We start from the raw sequence: 25,634 nt of genomic DNA, 5'->3' as shown, positions 1-25,634 counted from the left end.
TGCAGAGTATCAGTATGATCACATGTGTTGTCTATACCTTTTTTATGGAATTAAAATAAATCAGGAAGGATCAGTGTATGTGCTCATGTTCATCATGCTCTTAGCAGCAAGGATGGTTTAGTGAGGGGGTATTGGAGAAAAATCACACAGTTTAGCTGATGACTGCAGTTTCTGCATGGAGGCAGCAAATGAAAATACTTTGGGGGTTCAGTGTCAGTCACTCTTTTTGTGTTAGGATAGGCACAGGTTTGTGGTTAAGAACTTTTTCACAATTATTTGACAAATGATTTGAAACTCAGTTAATCAGGCATGGGTTTCCATGGAAAGGGGATGAAGAGACTTTGTACCACAAATGACTTTATTAGCAGGCATCTTATTAGTAGTGGTTTTGGGTTTTCTATTACAGTTTTCAGTAACTTACTGGAAATATTGCAAACTCCTTTTGGTGCAACAGAAAAAATACTGGCTCTGCTGGAGGTGGTGGCAGTTTTTACACTGATGTGACAATGGGCAACATTTCACAATAGGCCCTAACAAGGAAAGAAGTTGTAGGTATTTGATATTAAACTAATGACAACTTTGGGGAACAATAAGGAGTAGTATCCTTCCTTTGAATCTAAATTAACTTTTCCAATGCACTGCTTGCTGACAATCCAACACATTAATATACAGAGATTCCTGTGTGCTTTTTTAACATAGATATGCATCTGAATAAAAAAGCAGAATTCTTCCAAGAACAGGTAACATGGAAATAAAAATTTCTGAGGTTTTTAAAATATTCAAAACCAGAAAAAAATTACTGTCTTGTGAAATTACTGTAAAAACTTTTGAAATAATTTGAAAACAGTGATTTTATATGTGGAACTGGTTTTTATTCCATTTGAAAAAAAAATTATTTCATGAGTATTAAAATATTTGTTTTGGCTCAGATTTACCAATTCATTTGAGGATCACAGTCATTACGATTTTCTCTCCTTAATTTTCCTCTCTGATATTCAATTCCTATCTTATTTTCCTGTGAGAATTTTCAACACACCTTTTGACTCCTTAGAAAATTTCGAGGACTGATTACCTGAAGTTATTTATCTTTCTTAATACACTTAGTTCCAAATTCCACTTGGCAGTGTGGAAATCCCTCTTACTTCTGAGTACTCCTGGTCAGACCAGAGAACCAAAGTGGGCTTAGACAGTTTTGAAAACCGCCCTCAGTTAATCATCTCTTTCTGGCATTTCAACAATTGTATTCAGAAAAATCTGAATTCATCAGATTTTTTAAAAAGTTTTACCACAACCATTCATATAACTTTTATTTACTCTCTGCAGACAGAAGGAGGCAGAGAGTGAAAATTGGAGTTGAATTAGACTGGGATAATGACTGTAGTACTGCAGACTTTTACCAGCATACTGCAGGGAAGGGAGCAGCCTCTAGGAGCTCTTACCAAGCCACTGCAGTGAGCGTTTATTTGGTGTTTTCAGCTTTAAATCAGAGCTTTTTCCATTCTGACCAGAAAACCCTCAGCTCCAGGAAACTCAACCAACCTCAGTCAACCATATCCTCCCTTCACAGAGAAACCCCAGCAACCTCAGGGCTACACATCCTATGACAAATGTGTTAACCAAACTTCCATTTAATTGTGTAGCTATTTCACTGAGGACAGCAGAAAGAAAGACATATAATTATTTGCCTGATGGACAGAGACATGTCAGAATATAAAGTACAAATAAGTATCATTCACAAAAAAAATTCATCCTTCTAAAATGGCAGCATGCACATACAGTGTCATAGAAGTAAAACTTTGTAAACATTGTTAAATTTTAACAAACATTCTCAAAATTCATCTCAGTTACATTATCAGAAAACACATGTAGTACAATGAGGGAAAAAACAATTTATCATTTAATTTACCTAAAGGCTCGCTTACAGAACTGAACAGTACAATTTTACAGGAGATGAATAAACAGTGGATTGAAATGGAAAGGGGATATATTCTATTAAGACATTAAATTAATTTTGGACAATTATTAATATCTATTTTTAGAATTTTATAGGAGATGAATAAACAGTGGATTGAAAGGGAAAAGGGATATATTCTATTAAGACATTAAATTATTTTTGGACAATTATTAATATCTATTTTTAGAAATGTTAAAAAAAAAAAGAGCATTTTTTTTCCCAGAAATGCAAGTAAGGCTGCTACAGATCAGAGCTACTGGTCATATACTTCAGAAATTAACAAATAGGTAATCAGTTACCAGAAAATTTGGGAGAAAAAGTAGCTTTAATTAACAAGCCTGCTAGATTATGAGGATATTATTGGGGGGTTCTTTTTTTCTTTTTTAATGGGCCATACTAAAAATCATGTGATTCTAGGAAAGTAAGATTCAGATATATTTGTTTGGAACTGGAGGGGGAACAGGCAAAAAGTAACAAGCATTGAATCTCACAAGTAAATAAACACCCAAAGACAGGTTTACATAGGAACATGAAGGACAGTGGAACCAGCAACGTGAATTGCAAAGAAAAGAGATCTGGAACCACTGGAGGTGCCCAGAGGACCAAGTAACATGGCCAAGACAGCAAGAGTGGCAGAAGGTATGGAAGGAAATGAGACCTAATCTCAAACACATCATCTACCACTATTGCTTCATTCACCAGACACAAAACAAAACTTGCATGCTCCCTGTTGGCATTTCTGGAACTGACACACTTCATACAGTCTTAAAAATTACCATTTACCATATGTTCATGGTAATACTTTCATGTCTTTTTCCTCATCTATGCATTTCATACCAGGCCAACATACAACGTTGTTGACAAATTTCATTCCCCAGTTTTATTTCTTTCACTTCCTTCATGTTATCTTCTAGCTCACTGCTCTGTAAATGTCTAATATATGTTCTCCTTATCTGGAAAGGTTTTTAATTGCTAACCTATATTATAAATTTTTCCATATCTCCTCCTGACTCCTTCCTTTTTTAACTCACATTCATTTTTTCCACTTCTGATTCCAAAATCTTCTAGTATTCTACATGTTGCAATGGTAATAATGTGCCTACCTTCAATTCCCAACTATCTTCTCTCTTGGAGAATAAACTGTTGACTTTTAGGCTTAGGAAGAATTATCCTATCATGTTTCCACAAATTTACCTGCATCTATATTATAAGGTTGGGAAGCTTACTAAAGAGCTTTATTGCCAACACTGAGGTATATGGACTAAAGACAGATGGACAGAAAAGAAGAGAATCAGAAGAAAAAGAAAAAAAAAGTATCCTCTTGGTTTCACAACAAAACAATAATTACATTTCTTTCTTTCCAACCTTTAGTATATTAATACAAAACCAAATTATTACCACAAACAGCACAGCAAAATAACACAAAACTGCTTTTATGATTGCCAGAATTTCAATTACATAAAGAACAAGACAATAAAAAATCCTAAAAAAATGTAAAAAAATTATGTGCACAGTTTTCTTCTGATGATGTAAAGACCAAGTTTTACAGTGATGAATACTTTTAATGCAGAGAAAATTGAGAAAATATTACTCTTCATCAATATGTGTTCTTCATACAGATAATTCTGGTAACATACACTCCTCATAAAACTCTAAGCTCAACTTCAGAAAGGAATAGTACAAAGAAGCATTTGAAAATCCTGATTTAGATCCTGTTGAAAAAAATTTTGTTTGAAAGTGCAAAAGCTGATCTTCAGCAGTCATAAAGGAATGGATCGTAACATCTATCTCTCAGTGACTGGATTTTAAAAAAAATAAATTTGCTGTGGTAGACTTTATTTTTTTATATAAAAATAAATAATTGTGACTGTTTTTAGTTTTAAATATGCATATTTACTAATTGTTATCGATTTTATATTAATATATTCTCACATTTTACTAAATCAGGGACACTGAGAAATGACAGGTTTTTTAAAATTAGTCAGGGAATTATACATTTTCAGAACCACATGCAATCCAGTAGAAGTTGTCATAAGAACAGAAGTAACATCATGGATCAATGATCTAGTTTTATGAAACATGACAGTACAAGTTAGGTTTGCAAATATCAAGAGGACCAGATAACACTAAACCTCAACTTTTCCAGGTGATTTGACTTTATAATAGTACAATCTGAGCAGTATTTCTAACTTTTGCACAATCTCTCCCCCCGATTTCTACTTCGGTGAATCCTTTGGGAAAGAAATGTTTTGATTCCCTTAATTTAATAGAATACAGTTAGCATTCAGTAACTCAGCTGAAATTTTAACTGCTGAACAGTATTGATTTGTTACATCTAAGTCTTCTGTATTGATAACCTGACCAGTACCAGAAATTTTGTAACTTTAAGGCTGTTCAATTTAAACATTTGTCACAGCCTTTGAAACAGGCAAAAAACCCCTTCATTCATTTTTTCAAAACAAAGGATAGTTTTAAAGATCTCCCTGCAGTTGAATAAATTACCACATTGAACTTTATATTTAAATTTTCCAGGCAACAACAGGAAAATACAAAGATCTTCCTCTTAATAATACAGATACTGACAGCCATTACTATCTGTATATGAAAACAAATCAGAGTTCCATTATCTTTTTTCGCTTTTTCATTGAACTGAACACACTGCATTGTTAAGCTTTATTTCAGGTTTACTACAGCTAGGCAAAGGCAAGCATGTGAAAACAAAAAAGTAAGAAGAGTCAAGAAAAATCTTTGTACAGTTGCTGACTATGGAAAGAAGTTTAGCAAACCTCACATAGTAAAACCTTATGCACTACACTACTGCATGCAGACATTTCTTGTTACAAATACAATCATCGTGGACTTTAATCATTCATTGGCAACAGTCTGTTCAATAGTCTTTTCCCTCCTATTGTGTAGAGGTTAAACAATTTCATTACTGAAAGACAATATACATAAAAAGGAGAGCAGGAAACGTAATCAAGCACAACTTGGAAAAACAGGCAAATGTGTCTGCACAAATTTATGTGATTTTTCTCCCTGCTCCCACCTCCTTAGAGGTCTTCTGGCTGTATTCTTGGAAAGTGCATGGAAATTTCAGCTTCTGAATTGTTTCCAAAGCAATGAAATCTCAATGTGAGCTTTTTCTTCTGTATGTCATTCAAGTAACCATCAATCAATACTCCAAGACAATGGAGTGAAACTTTTCTAAGTGACACTCCAGAAAATAGAGCTGAGAATCCATGACAACTAACTATGCAGCTTTAGTCTAGTACACAGACAAAAATAACATTTTGATGCCTTTTGTTTATTCATATAATTAATAACCTTGGTATGTTTGTTAAAAAAGAGAGAAGATAGGCTTAAAATATACAGGCTGGCTGAAAACCTAGAACAGCAAATCATATACACACTCTGGTATTTTGGGTTTGACTGAATTTTTCACTTATCAATTCAGTGAAAATTTTAGGGATAGTTAATAAGCTTAGGTAAGTTACAATCTTCTGCAGACACAACCTTTGGACTAGCTACTTTAGAATCACTTTTCAAAAGACAAAAAGTACCTGTGTAAAGGTTTCAGTGAACAACTGAAGAGGTGGTTTCCTTCACCTTTCAATGTATCCCTTTTTAAATTATAAGTTGCATATAATAAACAGCAACTAGTAAGTCCTTTAAAATGGGTGGCTTACAGACAGCAGTCTTTTATTAGGAACAACTTGGAGAAATACAGTTGCTCCACCCCATAAATTCATTTCACAGACTTTCAGTGCAGTTTATCTCCTGATATAGTTAGTCAGACAGAAATCACCATCTCAGATTAGAACACTTTCTCACTGAAGAAGCTATTACACAGTGAAGTGACATTTCATTTAACTTACAGATATTTCAGATTTTCAAGGTCTTCAAATGCTCCACTAGGAATTCTTTTGATTTGATTGTTGTTTAGAAGCCTACAAAAAGAAATAAACAACCATTTATTTTAACATAAAGAAACACTAGGGGGGAAAAAAGTGTAAAAGCAGGGACAATATAGTATTAAATAGAAAATGCTTTTTTCCCTAAGAGTAACTGTTAGAGAAAAAAAAAGTTATGTGCTTACAACTGCTCAACCACTATCTTGCAGGTAAAAACCTGAAAAAATTAGACAGAATTGTGAAAAAATAAATTAAAAAATACCCAAACCCATAAAAACAGCAACAAAGATACACAAACAAAACCCCAAACCCAAACAAAAACCAAAAAGATCCACCCGGAAATGGAATAATGCAGTTTCTTGAAGTTATCTGTGATGTAGATGAAGGGGAGGAAAAAACCTTCTGCATCAAGTATACACATCAGTTTCAAACTGATAAAAACAAAGATTTGTCACTTGCAAGTGCATTAAAGTGACTTTTCCCAGATATTTCTTAGCAATATCTTGTGTACTGGGCCTTTACATCGTACAGGAACACAACTGTCTATATGCACAGATTTGCATATACTCATACACTGGTTTTACAAAGAGAAAGGAATTCAAACTTAATGTATCCTGTCTTTATCTGAGACTTGTGAATATCAGATCAGTGATTTGGACAGTTAAAACTTGAGCTGGATATCTGGCAGAAATTGTAATTCAAAACTGGGGATCAGCTGCAAACAGAAGTATGACCAAAGGAGACTGGAAATAGGGACAGTTAGTAAGAATATCTTGGCAGCACAGATTTGGACAATATACATTTTGGGGAAAGTCCTATCATTTCTTCTGGTGTGAATATAGAGTACAAGATGTGTCAGTATATTTGCCACGATTGCCTGCAGATAAAGAGCGATCCAAAGCTCACTGACATCACTACTGTATTTCAGCTCATACACTACTTCTGTTCTGGGAAACAGTCACATTTGCAACCATAAGTTATGTACATTTAAAGTAAAAATAACTGTCTATCTTAGTTCCTCCTCATGCCTGCTAATATATTAAGGAAGAGAAACATGCATGCATTTGTTTTAAAAGTGATGCCTGAAGGAATGATAGAGCAGATACAAAGTTAAAATGATTATATTCATACTAATTGTATTACTGGTTGTAAAAGTCTTTTAGAAAGACTTTTCTTCACCATCATAAATGATAACAAAGACCTCCATAAATGGCAGCTCAGCAGGAACAAAACCATCTGACTAATGCCTGTCCTGGTAAGCACATTAGAATAAGAAAGTTCAGAATATTAGAATTTGTCAAATATTTTGTAACTAACACATTTGCACATCTCAGCCTTTGAACAGCTTTCTTGTAACCCCATGGTTTATTATGTGATATTCCAGCAAAACAATTTAGCAGCAATTTAGTAAAAAAAAAAATATTACAATAATGGTCTCTATTTTTTCATGAAATTCAATTAAAGTATATTAGTAAAATACTAGTATGCAAACAATTTTCTTTTTATTTTGATAAACGTACACGTGTTTTTGCCTTCAAATATTTTGGTCTTAACCACCACTTCTCCCATCTGTGTAAATGCTACAGCTCAAATTTATGAGACTACTTACCTGTGAAAAGTAAGCAAATATGACACATCATCAAACTGATTATATTAAGTCAAAAGGGAAAGGGTCTTAGGGTTGAAAAAGGACTTACAGTGTGTTCAGGTTTTTAAGCCTTCGAAACTCTCCAGGCTGGATTTCTTTAATCCTATTAAACCTCAGGTCTCTGTAGAATAAAAAAAGAAAAAATATCATGTTATTAAAAAAGCTTTGTATTTTTTAATATGAAAAAATGAACTAAGCACAAGTCTTTTGTGATGACTGACCAACTTCTGTCCATAAAACACAACACAAACAAAGCAAAACAAATCCAAAGGCTGTTTGACAAGTTTAGGAGAGGATTCACCAAATCTAGCCTCAGTGGTCAGTATCTAAGTTAAACCTGTGGTCATGAAGTATGTTCTCTTCCACAGTGAAGCAAGTGGTAATGGGTTGTTCAGTATTTCACTAAATTGAATTCTGTACTTGAAATGCTGTTTGTAAATAATACTGTAGGACAAAAATGCTTATTTATAAATAAACAGATATAGAAATATTTGCATCAGAAAAAAAATCAGGAAAAAGAAGAGACAAGTTAAGAATTAAGCTATTTAATTCTTTAGTTCTGAGTAAGGAGGTTAAAGTGCCCTATGTTGTCTTCCTTCTAAACCATGTAAACCCAGCTGCCTGAAGCTAGACATTTCCTTATTTAATTTTACTTTCTCTTATTTTTTTATATGTTTCTACCACTTTCCATTTCCTGTTAGATCTATAGCTTAATGAGAAGTTCTCCAAGAAGAAGGAAATCTCTTTCTCAAGCAAAGTTCTGCAGAGAAAGCAGGGACAGGGAGCAAGGTGGAAGTGGAGCAGGGATGTGGGGAAACACCTTGGCTGTGCCAGTCTCACCCCTCTCTTCTGCTGAGAGCAGGCAACAGAGCTTCCCACCTCTGCCACCTCCTGTTCTCCCCTGAATCCATGTCTGGCTACTGTATTCCAGCAGCTCAAAATTGGTTTAACCAACTGGTCAGAACCAGCAATAAACCCATGCAAAAGAACCCAAAACAACCAGGAAATAGTTTTCTGCCTGATAAGCAAAATGGACAGGCTTCTTGGGAGAGCACTCAGGTGAGAGGACTACAGGACCAGGGGAGAGGAAGCAGGGTGATAAGTCTGTCCTCTTCCCTAGCAGCAGGCCAAGGATATCAGGACCTTATTGTGTCTGGCAAGCAAACAGAAGGGAAACAAATGGAAAGTAAGTAAAATCTAAGACTGTGATCACATATCTTAGAACACACACTTACCAATTGCTTTCAACCAGTAGGATATAAATGTGTCACAACTGTAATCTTTGCACATGCCTGGTCTCAATTAAAACAAATGTGCTCTGCATTTTAACAGGTAATATGTTAACAAAAGTCTCTCTGCAATTTGGTTACAGGAAATACAGAAGAGCAGACAAAACTCAGTCAGCTGCATCCTAATCCCATACAACCCCACTGGCTGAGGCTGCACCAATGGCAGGAATAGTTGTCTGAAGTCTTTTATGAAGAACATACTTAAGCATCATTCCTCATGAATCCACCCATCAGGATTTGTTCAGCTCTGGAATAATGGCCTCAGAAGGACTTTTTCTATGTTAGTGCTTTAGGATGTGGCCTACTGTTCATTGCAAGGAAAGGATTAGACATGTGGTTCTGTTTGCATTACACTCCACCAAAGTACTTGATCAGTGACTGGAAAAAATGAGGGATGCAAACTTCTATCTCTTATTTAGATATGTAGTTAAACTGCCTGTAGATGTGCTGGACAGCCCCTTTACACAACACTCAGCAAATTGAGGATTTCCAGATTTAGAAACACAAATTTTCAAAACCCTAACTTGTTCTTCACAAAAGCACTTATTTAGCTCTACTTTAACAGCATTATTTTGCTCATCACTCTTCTGTTTTATGTGTCATACACATATGTTCCTGATGAGAAGGAGACGCTGCCTCTGAACCTCAGGTGCCAAGATATTCTAAACAACCATGGAATGTCATATCCTGCAGTGAGAGAAGATACAGCAGATCCCTCTGTAAGAATCATTGGACATGACATACCACTTTACTTTTCTTGATTTTTCTAGATTATCTGAAAGTTTAATGGATTTCAGTTTTGATTAAAATATTCAAAAGTGCAAAAATTCAATATTCTTGAATGGAATATTGGAAACTGAGTATTTTTCAAAAGCCTCAAACTACCATCACAATTAGCAATATTTAGCTCCTAAAAACCTATTTTTTTAGATATGAAATAATGTACATTCATCCATATGACAAGCAGGCCTATTCCTTACATCGGCGCAAAGTCAATAAATAAAAATTTAACTTTTATGAACACAAGCAAGGAGCCAGGTACTGGGTCAGCAGCAAAATGAACCCTCTTTTGATGTATCCAATCTACTCTGCAGTAACTCATGAGGATATCTGGGGATAAGGAACACCAAGTAAAGTAATTACATGCATTATTACATGCAGTACCAGGCTGCATATAACATCATATATAGTGGTATTTATCTCAACTGCTAACACTATTGCCCTTCTCATATGAAGTTGTTAAAATACACATAAAATTTGAAATTCTACCCATTTATTTTCATTTTACATAAAGATATGAGAAAAAGGAGCTGCAATAAAACTCAGCATGCAAATCTTCTCTAGAGCACAGTATATTTTGTATCAGTAAGTAAAATTATAAAATATATATATGTTCTGTTCAAAGTCAGTACTACAATTACATTAAATTGGAGGGAAAAAGCAATGTTAACCTTACTAAAATGTAGGATTATATCTTGGTCCATTCTTTCAAAGAATATTTCATTCTTCAAAGGAAGTAACATTTATCAGTGTTCACTCAAAGTATTTTCATTAATTTTCAGCACAAAATCTCCCAACATAAAGAGTTAAACAGCTCACAAATTAAGAAGATAAAACTTAAGTCATAACCACTGAAGATTTCTAAAGAAGAAATCTGTCAAACTGTGATAATTTCCCTATACAACAAGAAAATAAACAAGTGGATAAAGGAAATAGAATTTACATTCCATGCATTATTACTTTAAGGGGTGTGACATATGCCATTCACATAGAGGAAATCTCTGTAAACCAAGTGTTCAACTGCTAGGGGAAAAGATATGCAAGACTGGTTACTGAAGTGAAAGATTGCATCCAACAGAATTGGCAGAAATCAGATTCAGTAGAAGAAAAAAAAAAGGCAAAAACTTGAGTTATAACTGTCATACCATCATAGGACAAAAAAAACTAAACCCATTCCATACTAAACAGAAATGCCATTTCTCAGACTTGAAATGCCATGACCTCACAGCACAGACACCATATCCAGCTTATGATAACAGAATGATTTCAGGGAACAGAAGAGCTCAGAGCAAAAGCCCAACAGCAATCGGAAATGTCCCCTTGAAGAGTAAATGGCAGGAATGAGGACTGTGTTAAAACCGAAAAATGAGTATGGGTAGCACAAATAGGTCATTATGGAGCAGATCTTCAAAGGCATTTTGTGTTGCTGAAATAATGTGTGGTCAATCAGCATGATGAGGTTTCTTGACCCTTTTTTTCTGACTAGTTCCGGCCCAACTGTGCCACATGACTTTCACTCACAAAAGCCTGTTCCTGGCCCATTCAATTCTCTTTCACCTTTTTCACTGCTCCTGATTTCACTCTTACAAACTGACATATCCTGGGGCTGGATGCTGTGCTTTGGACCAGAGCAAGCCTGACTCCCACTGACCAGCCAGAGCGCACCAGGAGGTTAAAACAGCAGACTCAGGGAAGCCACCTGGTTGTCACTGTCATTTTTCCCTCTCCTAATCTCTACACAGTAAATGAAATGACCAATTAAAGAAATGCAAACACCTGTGATGATGGCATTGAGTTTTAGAGTATTTAACAAATTTTGCATAACAATTCAAAACTAAATGTCATGCATTTTGTTTTTAAAAGAAAAATTTATTACACCTGATTCAGATTGTCTCTTTTATTTTGTGTTTCAAAGTGAAAACATTTACTTCTTAAAATTGTAGCTAGACAACATAATACAAGCTGAAAAATCCACTTCAGTCACACAGGCTTCCCCAGAAGCTAAGCCCATCATTTTGAAGCATGTCTTGCTTGAATAACAAACAAAACATGTCCATGATAGCCAGCAAACTGAACACTCTCAAGGCTTATTTTATTCCTGGCTGCACTCAGGAGCTCTGTTCTGCGCTAATCCATGGAGCATGACCAGGAAATGTTCGGCAGAGCACGAGGCTGCGTGGGCCAAGAACGTGCCAGGGAGCAGGCGGTCAATTTAGCAATTGGATGCCCCTGAGATTCACATTCCAGCGCCTGGGAATGGCCGTGGTCCCACAGCCCTGCAAGCAGCCATGGCCAGGACCTGTGCCAGGCAGGGTGTGCACACACACTGGCTTTGCCAGCTCCCTGCGTTCCGTTACCTGAACAGGGCTCTGGGAAGATCTCTAAGGCCCAGATGGATGGCATGGGAGCAAATACAATATTTGTGTATGTTTCCTTTTCTGTCACAAAGCAAATGAGAAATGTGCTGCAGGCACTTTTTGTCTGGATGAAAATGAAACCTGTTCTTAATAAATTCTTTATTTGAGCTAACAGCATCCATTTATCTCCCCTCTTTACACTGCCCATTTTTAATTTAGAACTGAAAATTAACTTTTAACAATATTTTTATTTAATTAAAACACAGTGAAAATTTCTAAGTATATAAAAATTAAAAAACATTGCTGTCCCATAAGATCCAATGCTTCCATGGCACATCCTGGCATTGCAGGACATTCTTTAAAGCTTGCACTGGCAGTGTGCAGTAATGAAAGATAGGGTTTCTCTCTTAAAACATCCTGATGGGCCATATGAATTCATTGCAAGTTTACAAAATAACGCTTTATAAACACTAAAGACCTTAATAAATATTTGGACATATGACAGTCACACAGGGTACACAGCCAACAGTACAAAATTGACCTTAAACATCAAGCAACTTACAAGAAGAACTAATTAAAGAAGTTTCTGTTTGAAATCCCTATGAGAGAAGGGATTGTTTTTACTTAGATCAAACCACGCACTGAACGTAAAAGTGCAACTTTTTATATAAAATGGCTAAAGTGCACTTTTCCTTTATTCTTTTTTTGTTAGTTATTGCTAAGCAACATACAGGGTGGAAGGGTAAGGATTATAATTTCATTACTTTTATAAAGGGTTAGACTTCACATATGTCAATAATATTATTTCAGGTCCCTTTTTGCATATGCTTGAATTTTAAAGATTCTGTGGCTTCATCAAATTCAGAAAAATCATTAACTGTTCTAGGTCAAACGGATTTAAAGTAGGGTTGTGAAGAATCTATCATGTGCTCTCATCATGCACCTCAAAAGGCAGCCACCTTTGGATCAGATTGTGCATACTCAACACCAAAACTGCTCACTCCCAGTCATCACTCCACCAATGGTAACCTACTGATCTCAAACAATAAGCACTCATTAGTCAGCAGTTATTACAAAAAGGGTCATCCTAAGCAGGACAAATGTGAAAATTCCTTATAAAGAACTGCTGGAGCAGCAGTAGGAAAGACACCAGGGCTTCTCTTCTGCTTGATCCATCCCAGCCATGTACTTCTCATCTCTCCCTGAGGACTGGGCATCCTGTGACCTATTAGAGCTTGGAGGATGTCCCAAAGATCCCCTCATTGCTAGAGAGCATACTAAAAATGGCTTTCATTTTTTTCAATTTTAATCTGTGTCAGAAAAAAAAACTGTCATGACCCAATACTAAGATCTTTAATAAAAAAATTAAACCCAAAATTTAATGTGTTATGCTACTGCTTCTTCTACAGCCATCCTTCTCTATATACACACATTTTATATATATATATATATATAATACATATATATAATTATACACATATAATTAGCCAATTGTAACATGGGTATAGAAACACTGTATATATCCCAAGATATATACAAAATATCTTGGGAAATACTGTATGTATGCAAAGCATAACATCAGGGCATTCACAAAAAAAACTTACTCTGCTTTCCACAGAAGTGAGACAATTAAAGAGATTTCAAATCTAGTATCACAACTACAAGTATTCTTGGTTACTTCTAGCTACAGGATATAAATGAAAGTAAAAATATAAATAATTTCATTTAGGCTCATTTTCTTGGGTGTAACGATAAGATTTACAAAATGTAGTTAAGGAAAGAGTTTAAACTTTAGCTGCTAGAATTACCAACACAGCCTCAAAATCTTAGACTAAAGTAACTTAGTTTTCTTTGGACACTTTTATTCCTATTATTAAAAAATGCTTGAGAGGGGAATTCTATATGCAAAAGGAAGATTTTAAGCACAACATGTAATTTGATATTCTGTTTCTACCTCTCCCGATACTTGTGACATTCACATTTTCTGAAAAATCCCTTCGCCCAGGATTTTTCTCCTGGGAAGCTGAGAAGCCTCAGAGAAAAATGAAAACAATAATTATCTCATTTGCTTCTCCTCTGTTTTGCTCATATGGAATGTGTTTGGAGATTGTTTATCCAACAGGTGGTTGTTTCATTGGTTTCTGGTGTGAGTTGTTTTCACTCATTGGCCAATCAGTGCCAAGCTGTGTCGGGACTCTGGAGAGAGTCACGAGTTTTCATTATTAGCTTTTTAGCACTGTGTAAGTATCCTTTCTGTATTCTTTAGTATAGTTTAGTATAGTATTCTTTAATATAATATAATATCATAAAATAATTAATTAGCCTTCTGAGAACATGGAGTCAGATTCATCATTCCTTCCCGCCAAGAGGGTCCCCGCAAAAACAATAGATACTGAAAAAGATAAATGCAAAAGTAGACTTTTGATCCCATTTCCTTCTCACAATAAAGATCAAATTTGTTATTGTTTTCACTGTTAAGGCTGAGGAAGACACACAGCTGGTCAAACCAAGCACTCATTAGTTGTACTGATGCCAACCAAATGTGCAACATGAAGCTATGTCTTACTTAGTACTTTTTGGTTAGATGTACTTCAAATCACCAGAACTTCCCAGCTTCAGAAGATCCCTTAATAATTTTTTAATCTCCGAAGATCTGTTGTAACTTTTCTAGTCCAAAAATGAAAATATCCTCTTACTTTGCTTAATAACACTAAATGCAAAAAACAGAACAAACTAAACACCAAATTGCACTTACATTTGCCATATTTGTTCTAGGGACTATTGACCAGCATATTGCTCCCAGGTATCACAGAGTCAAGATCTCATCCATACATTCATGCTAAGGAATACTACATGAAAAGGAGAGTAAGTAAAACAAAACAATTTTTTAAAAACACTAAATCCTAGAAGTGTCTCCAAAACCAGTATCTGTAAATACAGAATAAAGCAAATTTACCGCTGGCACACTAGAACAAAGTATTTAAACTGAAGTTTTGAAGAGCTGCATTTTTTTAGCCTGTCATATTGAAAGCATCTGATTTCATACTTTAAATTGAAAATAGTTGTATATCTGTTAGCTTTGGACAAGACAAAGGCAATTTGGATGAAACCAACTTAGTCATATAATACTGTTTCATGGCTGTTTCAAATGCCATGCTGACCCATTAATGACTTTTATTACCAGTCCTCATTTGAAAGCAAAATACTAAAGCATTTGCCAATGAAACCAAATCCTGATTTTTATTAGCAATGAAGGTAAGTATCTCATTACCTTGTTTCAAGGGTTAACCAGCATCGATTCAAGACATGAATGAACTTAAAATTTAGAGTTATTCCCTCAGCTAAGCAGAATCACCACAGCAGCAAAATTGAAAAATCTGAAAGAACGCTACTGTCTTAAGTATTTTTAAAATGGACAGGTTTCCAAATGTCCAACCTCTGCTGCAAAGGTAGATGCTTTTAAAAGGTCCAGTGAAAACTATTTAAAGTTAAATCACTTCCTCTATAAGTGATTGTAAAGTGTATGGTAATATAATCTTCATTACTTTAATCTGATAAATTAAAAGGAGGTAGCGGCAGAAATAATGCAAGCTTTAAAATTATGGATATATCATTGTCATAACATTCTGCTATTGAGTGATATAAACAGTCTGAGAAAGATGCTTATGTGAAACACAGTGCACTCATTCATCTGTAAGGCCAGTTATGAAATGCTGATTGGCAACAAGAAGTGACAAAACAGAAAATAAATTCCTTCAGCTGTGTAATATATACTGAATCTGGAAAAATGGGTGCAAACTAGCTAATCTCATTTTCCTTTAAAAAAACAAAAAGAAGTGAGCAATTTAATAGACAAACATTAGATTTGTAGATCTATTAGATTTAAAAGGTAAATCAGTAATTTAACTTTACATAACTGCCATCATGCAGTTAGCACTTTTATGACATGTTCATAAGGTAGGAATTGTCACAACCAGTTGATTTTACCATTGCTAAATCCAAAAGAAGAAAATAAGACACATTTTTTTCCTAACCATTGCAGATTAATTACTACTCAGCAGAAATAACCTATACCTTGAACACCAAACTGCTATGTTTCTCAATACAGAACAAAAGATCTGCAAATGCCAGCAAGACTACATTGCTTATGTCTACTTTATTCTTATTCTTTTTTTATTCAAGGTCATCCCAGCAGGAAATGAAAAACAGCCATCAGCATAGTAAAAACATTCAAACAGAGCAGAGCATGAAAATTGCACAAAAGAGGTTATATAATCAAGTCAGTGGAGTAACTGGATGATGTCAATGGCACTTTAATGCTGCTTTAACTACTGCCCTGTAAAAAAAATGTGTCACTTTGTTGAACAAACAAAGACACAGACACCACTTAAAAAAAATAAAACCAAACCCTACTTGCAGCTACAGCACTACTTACAGTAATCATCTCTGTTAGCAGTGTAACACTTGCTGGAATACTAGAGAAACCAAGTTTTTGTGGGGTTTTTTGGCCTCCTTTTCAGATTTAGCCCTAGAGCTTCTTTTACAAACAAAATTGTATCATTCTTCTTTTTCTTGGCGATTCATTTTCTGGGTTCATCTTCCCCAGTCTAATTATTACATACAATATGTAATATTCTCTAATTTATATTGAGATATTTTAATTATCTGTACATCAGCATGCAGCATATAAAAAAGTCACTGCATTTTGAGATGGGAAATTAAAACATTATTCTTACATGGTGAGGGGGTATCATAGTCAATAGTATTTAGTATTTGGTACTGTAATTTCAGTACCAAAAGTAAATGGTAGGACCACAAAAATATTGAAATCTGTTGAACAAAATGCAGAACATTTGGCAATATCACTTTGATCATAAACCCATGCTTCAGAAAATATAAATAATGAAGTTTAGATGATATATAAATTATCTATTTAAATAACCTGATTTGCACAAATATGTATGATTTTTTAACAGGAACTTTGAGTTCACATGTCTTAAGAACTATTTTATCAGCTACAGCTTTGGTGAACACAGAGCTTATTACATATCCTTCTCCAAGAGCTAAGGATTTGTTTTAACTAACAATTATTTTGCCATTACAGTTGAAAGGAAAACATTTAAATGTTAATTCAATGAAATGCACTACAGCATTGTCTTACTAAGTCTTTAGATCCCTTTGCTGCCCTTGTCGCCAATATTTCTAACCAGCCATTAAAAGGACTCAAGTGGGATTTGCTGGTCCAAAGTTCTATGCCTGTAGGCTTGCCAAAAATTATACATGGAAATTTTACCATGGTGTGATTGTGGCTCTTTGTCTTATCCACTTTCAGAGTCCTTCAATATTCATCTACTGCAGAAATTATTTTCAAATTAGAAATTTTATTTTATAATGGTTTCTAATTCTCATGCTATCTTAAAAAAAAACAAACAATCAAACAACAAAAACCACCAAAACAAAACCAAACTAACACAACTAAACCCCCCCTCCTTTTACCAGCATGGACAGAATTCAGAGATGCAATTGCTGTTTCTGCAGTCTGAGAAATTACAAGAAAAGGCAAAATCTGTCTTTATTTCTCTCAGGGGGATCTATTGCTGAAACCAAACAATGAAAAGGCTGTTGACAGCAAAGCCATATGTTTCATTACTGATTATTTTTCACAGAAATGACCTTGGGAAAGGGCTGATGTTTTGTCCTGTGTTTGTGCTATGCCCAATAAAACAGAGCAGGACAGTTGTATCTGCATGCTGCACTAACACAAATCTGAGATAGCAAAGGTCTTGGATCAAACTAATGGTTGGCACAGTCTGTGTGAAGAGCTATGAAATATTTTAGAGGACTAGTGGCAGTTGGAGATGCAACCTTTTCTTGGTTTCCTTTTTAATATTTACGAATATGCAGTTTCAACTGGACTTTTGAATAAAAAGTTACATTTCTCCTCTATAGTAGGCTAAAGAAGACACCAAAATATGAAGCTGACTAGTTTATGGCTCAGCATGAACCACTGAAACAAATGCATTAGTTTTGTTTGCTTTTAAAGTTAGCAGTCCTGTGAATTACTACTGTGGAAAGACCACAGAAATTCTGATGTTATGCAGTCATAAATTAGTCTTATTTTCCTCCCACGTACCATTCTGTAAAATAAATACTGTTTCTCCACTTCTCTGTCTCACAGGGATGCTTAATTCTAAACTCTACATCCATGAAATACTGATATTCTCAGAGGAAAAAACTGAAAGCCAGAAAGAAACATTATCATTCCTGAACCTCTCACACAAGATAAGTCACACAACAACAGAGAAATTCCTGTCTTAAGGCAATTATTGCTGTCAGAGCTGAGCCATCCCTTTGAGAAATACATAAAATTGTGATTCAAGACCATTAATCAAGCAAAATCTAATGACTTGCTAGTCATTCCAGTAGTAAACTATATTCACTCTTAAAAATCCTGCTTCCAAATTTCAGCTTAAGCATGTTTGTTTCCAGTTTCTGCTCAGCAGAAACAAACACCTTTAAGTGAAGAATAGCACTGACCATTTTTCTTTAAAAAATCCAAACACTGAAGTTCATGCATTTTTTTTTTTTTTTTTTTGCAGCAGCAGCTCTTGAAAGATTTAAAAAGAAATAAACCATAAAACTTCAAATAGTTATGGGTAGGGAAAAATACAACTCTGATTTTGTTCAGTAGCAGATTTGTTCTCTCAGGAAAATGGATGCAAATAGTGTGCATATTCATAATTGAAAACCAACACAGAATAATCACCTGTGTTTTACCAGAGTGCCTTAAGCTTCTTTCTAACTCTGCCACTCAGCACCTCTCCCACAGGAGCACCCAGCTGGGTACCCTCTGTGCTGGGTGAGGATCGGTGCAGGGTTGAGCAACAAAGCAACAAAGACCCTACAGCTGAAAACAGGGGTGAGAGAGAGGGCTCTGAATGAATGAACAAGCTGGACAGGTGAACTAATAAGCCAGTATAAAAGTGTGGTTTCCCCATCACTGCAGTTTTAGGGACTTTCCTCAGGGCAGGCAGCCTCATTGATGCAGTGCATGTGAGCTTGTATTATGTTTATTGCGCCAATAAATAACATCCGGCATCTAAAATGCCAATGACCTTACTAAAGAATGCCCATTTTGTTTCCTTCAATTCAAAAAGAAGTTCTGCAATTCAGGACCAACATCAAGCCAAAGGATGTGGAAAATTGAAGGAATTACTGCATCTAAAAATAACATCTAAATTTGACTCAAAAGCTTTTATTCATTGTAAATCTATGTGTCACTCTTCCCCATACACTAGGCAGATTTCGTTGGAATAGATTTCCAACTGTTTTGTACTTCCCATTTGTTTCCAATAGTGATAGGTATATTAGATTCCAATACACTTGGAGGTGCTAGAATTTACATGGATAGTTGTTCTTGTAAAATGCTGAGGACATTTTACTATTGAAATGGAAACACTGTTGGCTTGCATAAAGAGTAACAACAAAAATTCAGGTACTCTATCACTTGGCTGCAGACTGGATCCCTGGTTTCAGACAAAGGAACGGCTCTTCCTTCCACTTCATGGAAAATCCCAGGTCACCTCAATGAAAAAGCTGCAACTCTTGGAATGGAATTTTCTGCTTCCTGAGGTTAACAACAGGCTGCATGAGCAGATAAGTTAGCTACTTTATGACTCTGCTTCCAGCTCCTCCTGCTACTGGCAAAGAAAACTCAGAGGACCAGTGGTCTTAGGACTCCTCTGATATTTATCTCCCCACTCCTCAGGAGCGCAGACAGCCTAAAGGCAGACTGGGTGTTCCTGTCTCTTGGGAGAAGTTGTTTTCTCCCTACCAAGAGTAGTGCAAGTGGCTACTAGAAGACATTCAACCTTAAAGTACCCAACCTAATGACATGCAGAGAAGGGAATGTCTGGGAACAGATTATTGTTTCTGTTTTCTTCTTACATCATGCCTGTCCTCACACCAATATCAAAATCATAAACAGAAAGCAGTTTTGGAGCTACTGCTCATTAGAGAACAAGTTACCTTACAGAATGCATCAAGAGAATAAATGAAGATTAAAAATAAACATTAGGCTTTATACATTTTCATTATATTTCATAGCTTGACTCAATCAATACACATTGTCTCCTACCTCACATTGCAAAAGTAGAGCTAAGCAATACTAGCCTACAACTTCTTCCCCTGCACATTTCTTTTCTTCTTTCTCTACCTATATTGAATTGATTGGCCAACTTCAAAAACAGCTTGAAAAACTAGATTGCTGAAAATTATGGATGTATCTGAAATTTCCAAGTAAATCTTACTAGTCTTGTCAGTATTTTTAATTCTAGTAGCCTCAGGAGATCACATCTATTTTGCATTGTCATGCACCCTCTTCCTAGCAGTTCAAATACTGGCAGCATTAAGCCAACAATCAATTAGAAAGCACTCTTCTGAATCTCTCTGTAATTATTCCATTCTGTTGACACAATACTGAAGATACCAGAAAAAAGTATGAAACATCTGCAGACAGAATAACATTTTTACACACTTCCATGTTGTTCATAATACAAAAAAGGTAACTTCTGAATAAAATCAAAGACAAGTTTATCCTTCTTCAGTCTTCACAGTGTAGTGCCATTTTTAAAGTTATAATTCAATCTGATTTTTCTATTTTGAACATGTATCAACTTACATTCTTGCTTTAATTACCCCATACAAACTAGCTATACCCAGGCCATATAAATACCATTTGGGCCACGTGGAGAGCAGCCATGGTGCCCAGTAACACATAATAGCAAATGGGGATTCTCAAGGGGTCTTTCCTCAGCTCAAACAAAGAACAACACTTTTGACCTAGTGTGTATGTAAAAAAAAGTGCAAACATTTGATTACTCTTGCCAAAGTAGCATGAAAATACCAGAATTATCTCTAAAATATTCAATTAAGTACAAACCTGCCTTTAAGGAATATCAGATGGTTTAAAATATCCACATAATAAATACCTAGCATAACAACTCAATAGAGGGGACACTAATTAAAAATTAATTTGTGGCAGTTCAAATTGCAGACACTTCTGAGGGGGAACCTTTGCTCTGGCAGGTGGGTGCAGTAGCCCAGGGAAGCAGAGCAGGGGCTGGTGGCACTCACATCCCTGGCAAGGAAGAAAAGTGCAAGGGGGCTTTTTCTCAAGAAGGGGCACTCAGAGCCCGCTGTTTGCCCAAACCTGCCCCTTCAAGCTGCACCACAGATTCAGCTAATTTTATGATTTTCTCTGAGGACAGGTTTGATGAGGCCCCAGGGACAGGTAAGCAGGTTTGCTCAGGAGGCAGCTCCTCCCCTCTCTCAGACATCACCATCAGGCCACCAAACCAGGGAAATGATTCAGACAAACCAAGTGTTCCTCCCTTGCTTCTTTTCCAGCTAACTCTGAGAACTGATGAAGACCACAGGCAGGAGTGAGCAACTACTGCTGGCCAAAAGAAAGCCAAGGACCCTTCACAGGGTGTTTCTGACTTGTTGGTTTGGGATTTTTTTTACTGCAAAAGGGAACAATCTCTGTTTTGTAAATTAAAAGACAAAGTTGGAGAAAACAAGTAGCTATATACTAGCATTAATACACTTAATAGACCAACTACTAAAATACATTAGACTTACTATTTTCTTTTAATATGCAATGTAAATAATAAAAAAGTCTATCTCCAGCCAAATTTTTTTAAAAAAATCTTAGTTTCAATAAGCAGATACATCTACCAAATAATTTCCAGCTCTGAATAAAAAAATCTTACAATATTTCTACTACTGAAAAACACATCTACATGACTTGAAAATGTATAAATTAGTAATATTGCACTTGACTAAGACCACTGCTATGTCATATATTTTGCTTAAAAGCCTGTGAAAAAATTCTTTCCCAGAAATATTAATCACCAAATTTTAAGTTTAATTGCAAAAGAATCCTCTGGACCCACAGTTAAACGATCATTGTTCTAAGAGTGCTCAGAAGTACAAACATACCCTCTGATCCAAAGGCATACAAACACCAGTTTGTGGCTGGGATTTCCACAAACACTTGCCTACCTGTCATATCTGTTTTAAGTGTTGTTCACATTGCAACTTCATCAAAACCAGAAAATTTCCCCTGTAATCTGAGGTGTTTGACAATCCCATTGGTTTCTTCAAAAGATAAATCTATCTTACACCTATTGATGGATATATATCTTTTATACAGACATGACCAGTATAAAGATTGACACTGAAGGCTGGATTGTTTTGTTGGTTTTTTTTTTTAATAAACCTTGCTTTCAGCCAATTAATTACTGTTCAGTTAGAAATTACTGTTCATTAGAAATCTATAATGAATACTGGGTCCCACTCTTTTTACATATTTTGTCTCTTTCTAAATCGTATATTCAATTATTCCCATGCAAGATGTATCCAAAATTTTTAAGTAAAATACAGGATATCAAAAAGAAAACATCTACTCCAGAAAGTACACAAAGCTGACATAGTATAAAACAGCCAAGAAAATACTCATATCACAATGGAGGATTAGAGGATTTTCTGGCTAAGTTTTCAAAACTTTTGTTTACTGAATCAAGAAAAATGTTTCAACATGTATCAACATTATAGAAATTTCAAGTGATTTAGATTATTGATAGAGAACTCAGGAAAAATAAAATATCCTGAGTTTTAAAAATTTGTTTAAATAAATTATAAATGTAACCATACTAAGAAAGGTATTTACAGACCTTTAATAATTGTCTGGTAGCCATTATTTACACACCTGACAACTAAGTCTCCAATCTACAAGTTAACATCCTTCAGCTATACATAAACGTCTAACTAGGAAACATTTTAATTGATTTTACCCCCTACATAGGTGCTTTTGCATTTACTTAAGCTTTTCCCAGGGCAATAAAATTAAATCAGGAAGTTAATGTCTTGAATCTGGCCAGAGCAAGCCACCAACTCACAAAATCAAATTGCTCTCCCTGCTCTCACAGCTCTGTCACAGCTCTGCTGATATAAGTCTCTCCTTCTACTGACACATTAATTCAATTACCTAGGCCCTTTTTACTGGAGCCAGAGAACCTTACCAAAGCAAAGACCTGAATTTTCTCATTCAATTTATGTCTGTAAAAAAAAAAAATACTCTCACCTCTCCAATTTCTTGGAGAGTTTACCAAAATGCCATCAAACCAAAACTTTCCTGAACTCAAATTAGCTATTATCCCAAAGAGTGACAAAATATCCCTTAAAAAGTATCCTGCTTTGATAGGCCACGTACTTTTTAATCTACATATGTCACACCATCATACTGCTGCTCTAGCTTTTTACTTTATCTTAGCAGACAATGTAATGTGATATTAATTTATGTTTGAGTTTAGAATGGCCCGCTAGGGTTATCTGTGTACCAGAACACACATTGCTCCTTGTATTTTTCAAAATATTTTGGAAAAATTGGGAAGAAAAATTCTCTCTTTTCACCATTAAAACATGACAAGACATTAATTTAAAGATTTGAAAATTGGTGACTGATTTAATCTGATTATGATTATAATCCATCATTAAATAGAAGCCACCATGAGACACCAAATAGTGAAATTTTATATTAAAGTGGACAACCAAGATTGTGTAAAAGTGAAATATTTGCTTCTGTACAGCATGATGGACCTTGGACAGAGGCTATAAGCCTCTGAATTTCACTGTTGTGAGAAGTCTGCACTGAATTTCATGCTGTCCCAGTCACAATGCTCACACTGCCTAGAGATAAGTCAAGCATGCAAGAACTCATTTCTTTATTTTTTTTCTGCAACAAAGGAAACCAGCAGCAAAATGGCTAATAAAAGGCTATTAAATCCAGTCTGGCTAACTCAGTGCAAAGAACTTGACATTTAGCAGTCATCATCCTCCTTACCAAAAACAGTCATTAGTTAAGGTAACACCGTGTACCAAGTAATATTTTTCCTTTTTCGGACCAGCCAGGCAATGAGCAGTCTGTTGTAATAAGTGATTTAAGGGGAAAGAATGCTGAAAGAAAATGTTTCCGAAAGATACAGGGAGTGGCAATTGGAAAGAGAATAAAAAAATCTGAAAGTTACTACAACGGATCACAACAAAAAAGAGAGCAATGTCACAGGCAGTAAAACTAATTTGGAGTTAAATACATTTGCTCGTTGTTTTCCTTAGTGAAACTTAAAAAACAACTCAGAAAAGAAAACTAAAAGAGAACACTACATTGCACAAAACTTCACACTTTTTATTCTACAAACTTTCACATAGTTTCAAGAAGCCCTGCCAGCCACTGCACAAACTCTTCAATGTCCTAATCTTTGCTTATCTTTGTAAATACAATTAAACAAAAAGACATGAAGATGAGAGACCACATTAATCTCTCCTCTGTGAGTCTTTCTCAAGATTTTGAGACTCTTTGTTATTTATAGTAAACATTCAATTTTCTGTTTAAAAGAATCACTTGACTCTCATTAGCAGCAGTAATAATGCCATACCAAAAAGAAATCAAATTTGGCAGCCTGATAAGCAAAGGAAGGAAAAGGAAACATTTGAGTCATTCCGTTCCAGCTCAGTCAGCTCTTGTTGCACCATCTCTATGGATTGTCTTGAAACCCTGCCCACATCTGCAATAAGAAAGCCTTTAAAGTTACTTTTGGTTTGGTTTGGAATTTTTTTTATTGAATCCAAATGGAAAAAAAATGGTAGACAATTTAGCTCAGTTGTTTCCCTATATCTATCTATCCATCTATCTATACACACACATTATGTACAGCATGTGTACATATAAATATACAGAAACACACATATACATAAGTATTTAAAATACTAACTTCTTTATATACATAGACTTCACCAGAAAGACAAGCAACTATAAATGTTAGATTGTGTGATACAGATTTTAAATGTCACCTTTATAAATGGATCTTTTCTGTAAGTGAAGTCTTATCCTATAAGGATGTAAACACTTTGGCTTGCTGGAAAGAGACTCAGCAAGTGTCCATGTCCAGGAAAAATCAGAAGCCTGGGGATTACCCATGTATACAAAGCTATGCATGAGTTCTGCAAGATGAGATCTAGAGTGTACAAAATATGTGATCACAAAGTACTGTAAACAAACTACAATAAGCTTTGAAAGTCTCAGAAATTTGAATCCAAAAATAAATAATAGAAAAAATACCATACTAAAACATGAATCAAGATGGATTAAAATTTAGTTGGTTTTTCAGTTGTTCAAAATAGAATTGGAGTCTCAAACATTAATCTAGCATTTTCATTTTACCCATTATACACAGTAAAATATTCCTGTAAAGGCTATTTTGTAATTAAAAAAAAAAAAAACATAAAATAAAATGCAATTTTAAGCATAATGGACTACTTCTCTTCTTTTGTTATTCTCTGAATAGCTGTCTGCTATTTTTTCATGTCATAATAGCAATACTGATTTCTTCTATTATATTATGTTGGTTTCTTTCCGCAGTTTCCTTCTATCTTCATGCCAAGTTCTATTCTTTACTGGCTGCATTTCCTAATTTTCTTTTCTGCTAGACTTGCAACCTTTCAATTTAAACTTAGCTTACTTGCAAGGCAATCCATAAGCACTTGTGACAGGCCTAACATTAATTTAACACCTAAATGACAAAGCTTTCTGCAGGCTAATGACATCCCCATGATGTCATCTCTTAATGAGCACTG

General features: G+C 35.1%; 1 protein-coding gene across 1 annotated transcript in view; it reads right to left on the bottom strand.

The window, feature by feature from the left end:
- Positions 1-25,634, bottom strand: part of PXDN (peroxidasin) — an 82,626-nt gene that overhangs the window by 49,150 nt on the left and 7,842 nt on the right. Inside the window, exons 2-3 of the mRNA XM_071441613.1 lie at positions 7,563-7,634; positions 5,830-5,901 (exon numbers count right to left, since the gene is read on the bottom strand). Of these exons, the coding sequence (XP_071297714.1) occupies positions 5,830-5,901; positions 7,563-7,634 (144 nt within the window). The remainder of the gene's footprint in view (positions 1-5,829; positions 5,902-7,562; positions 7,635-25,634) is intronic.

The sequence above is a fragment of the Agelaius tricolor genome, unplaced genomic scaffold (assembly GCF_023055355.1).
Source record: "Agelaius tricolor isolate 1412-34295 unplaced genomic scaffold, bAgeTri1.0.p SCAF_1, whole genome shotgun sequence".
Lineage (NCBI taxonomy): Eukaryota > Metazoa > Chordata > Aves > Passeriformes > Icteridae > Agelaius > Agelaius tricolor.
This window is presented reverse-complemented; position numbering and strand designations above follow the sequence as displayed.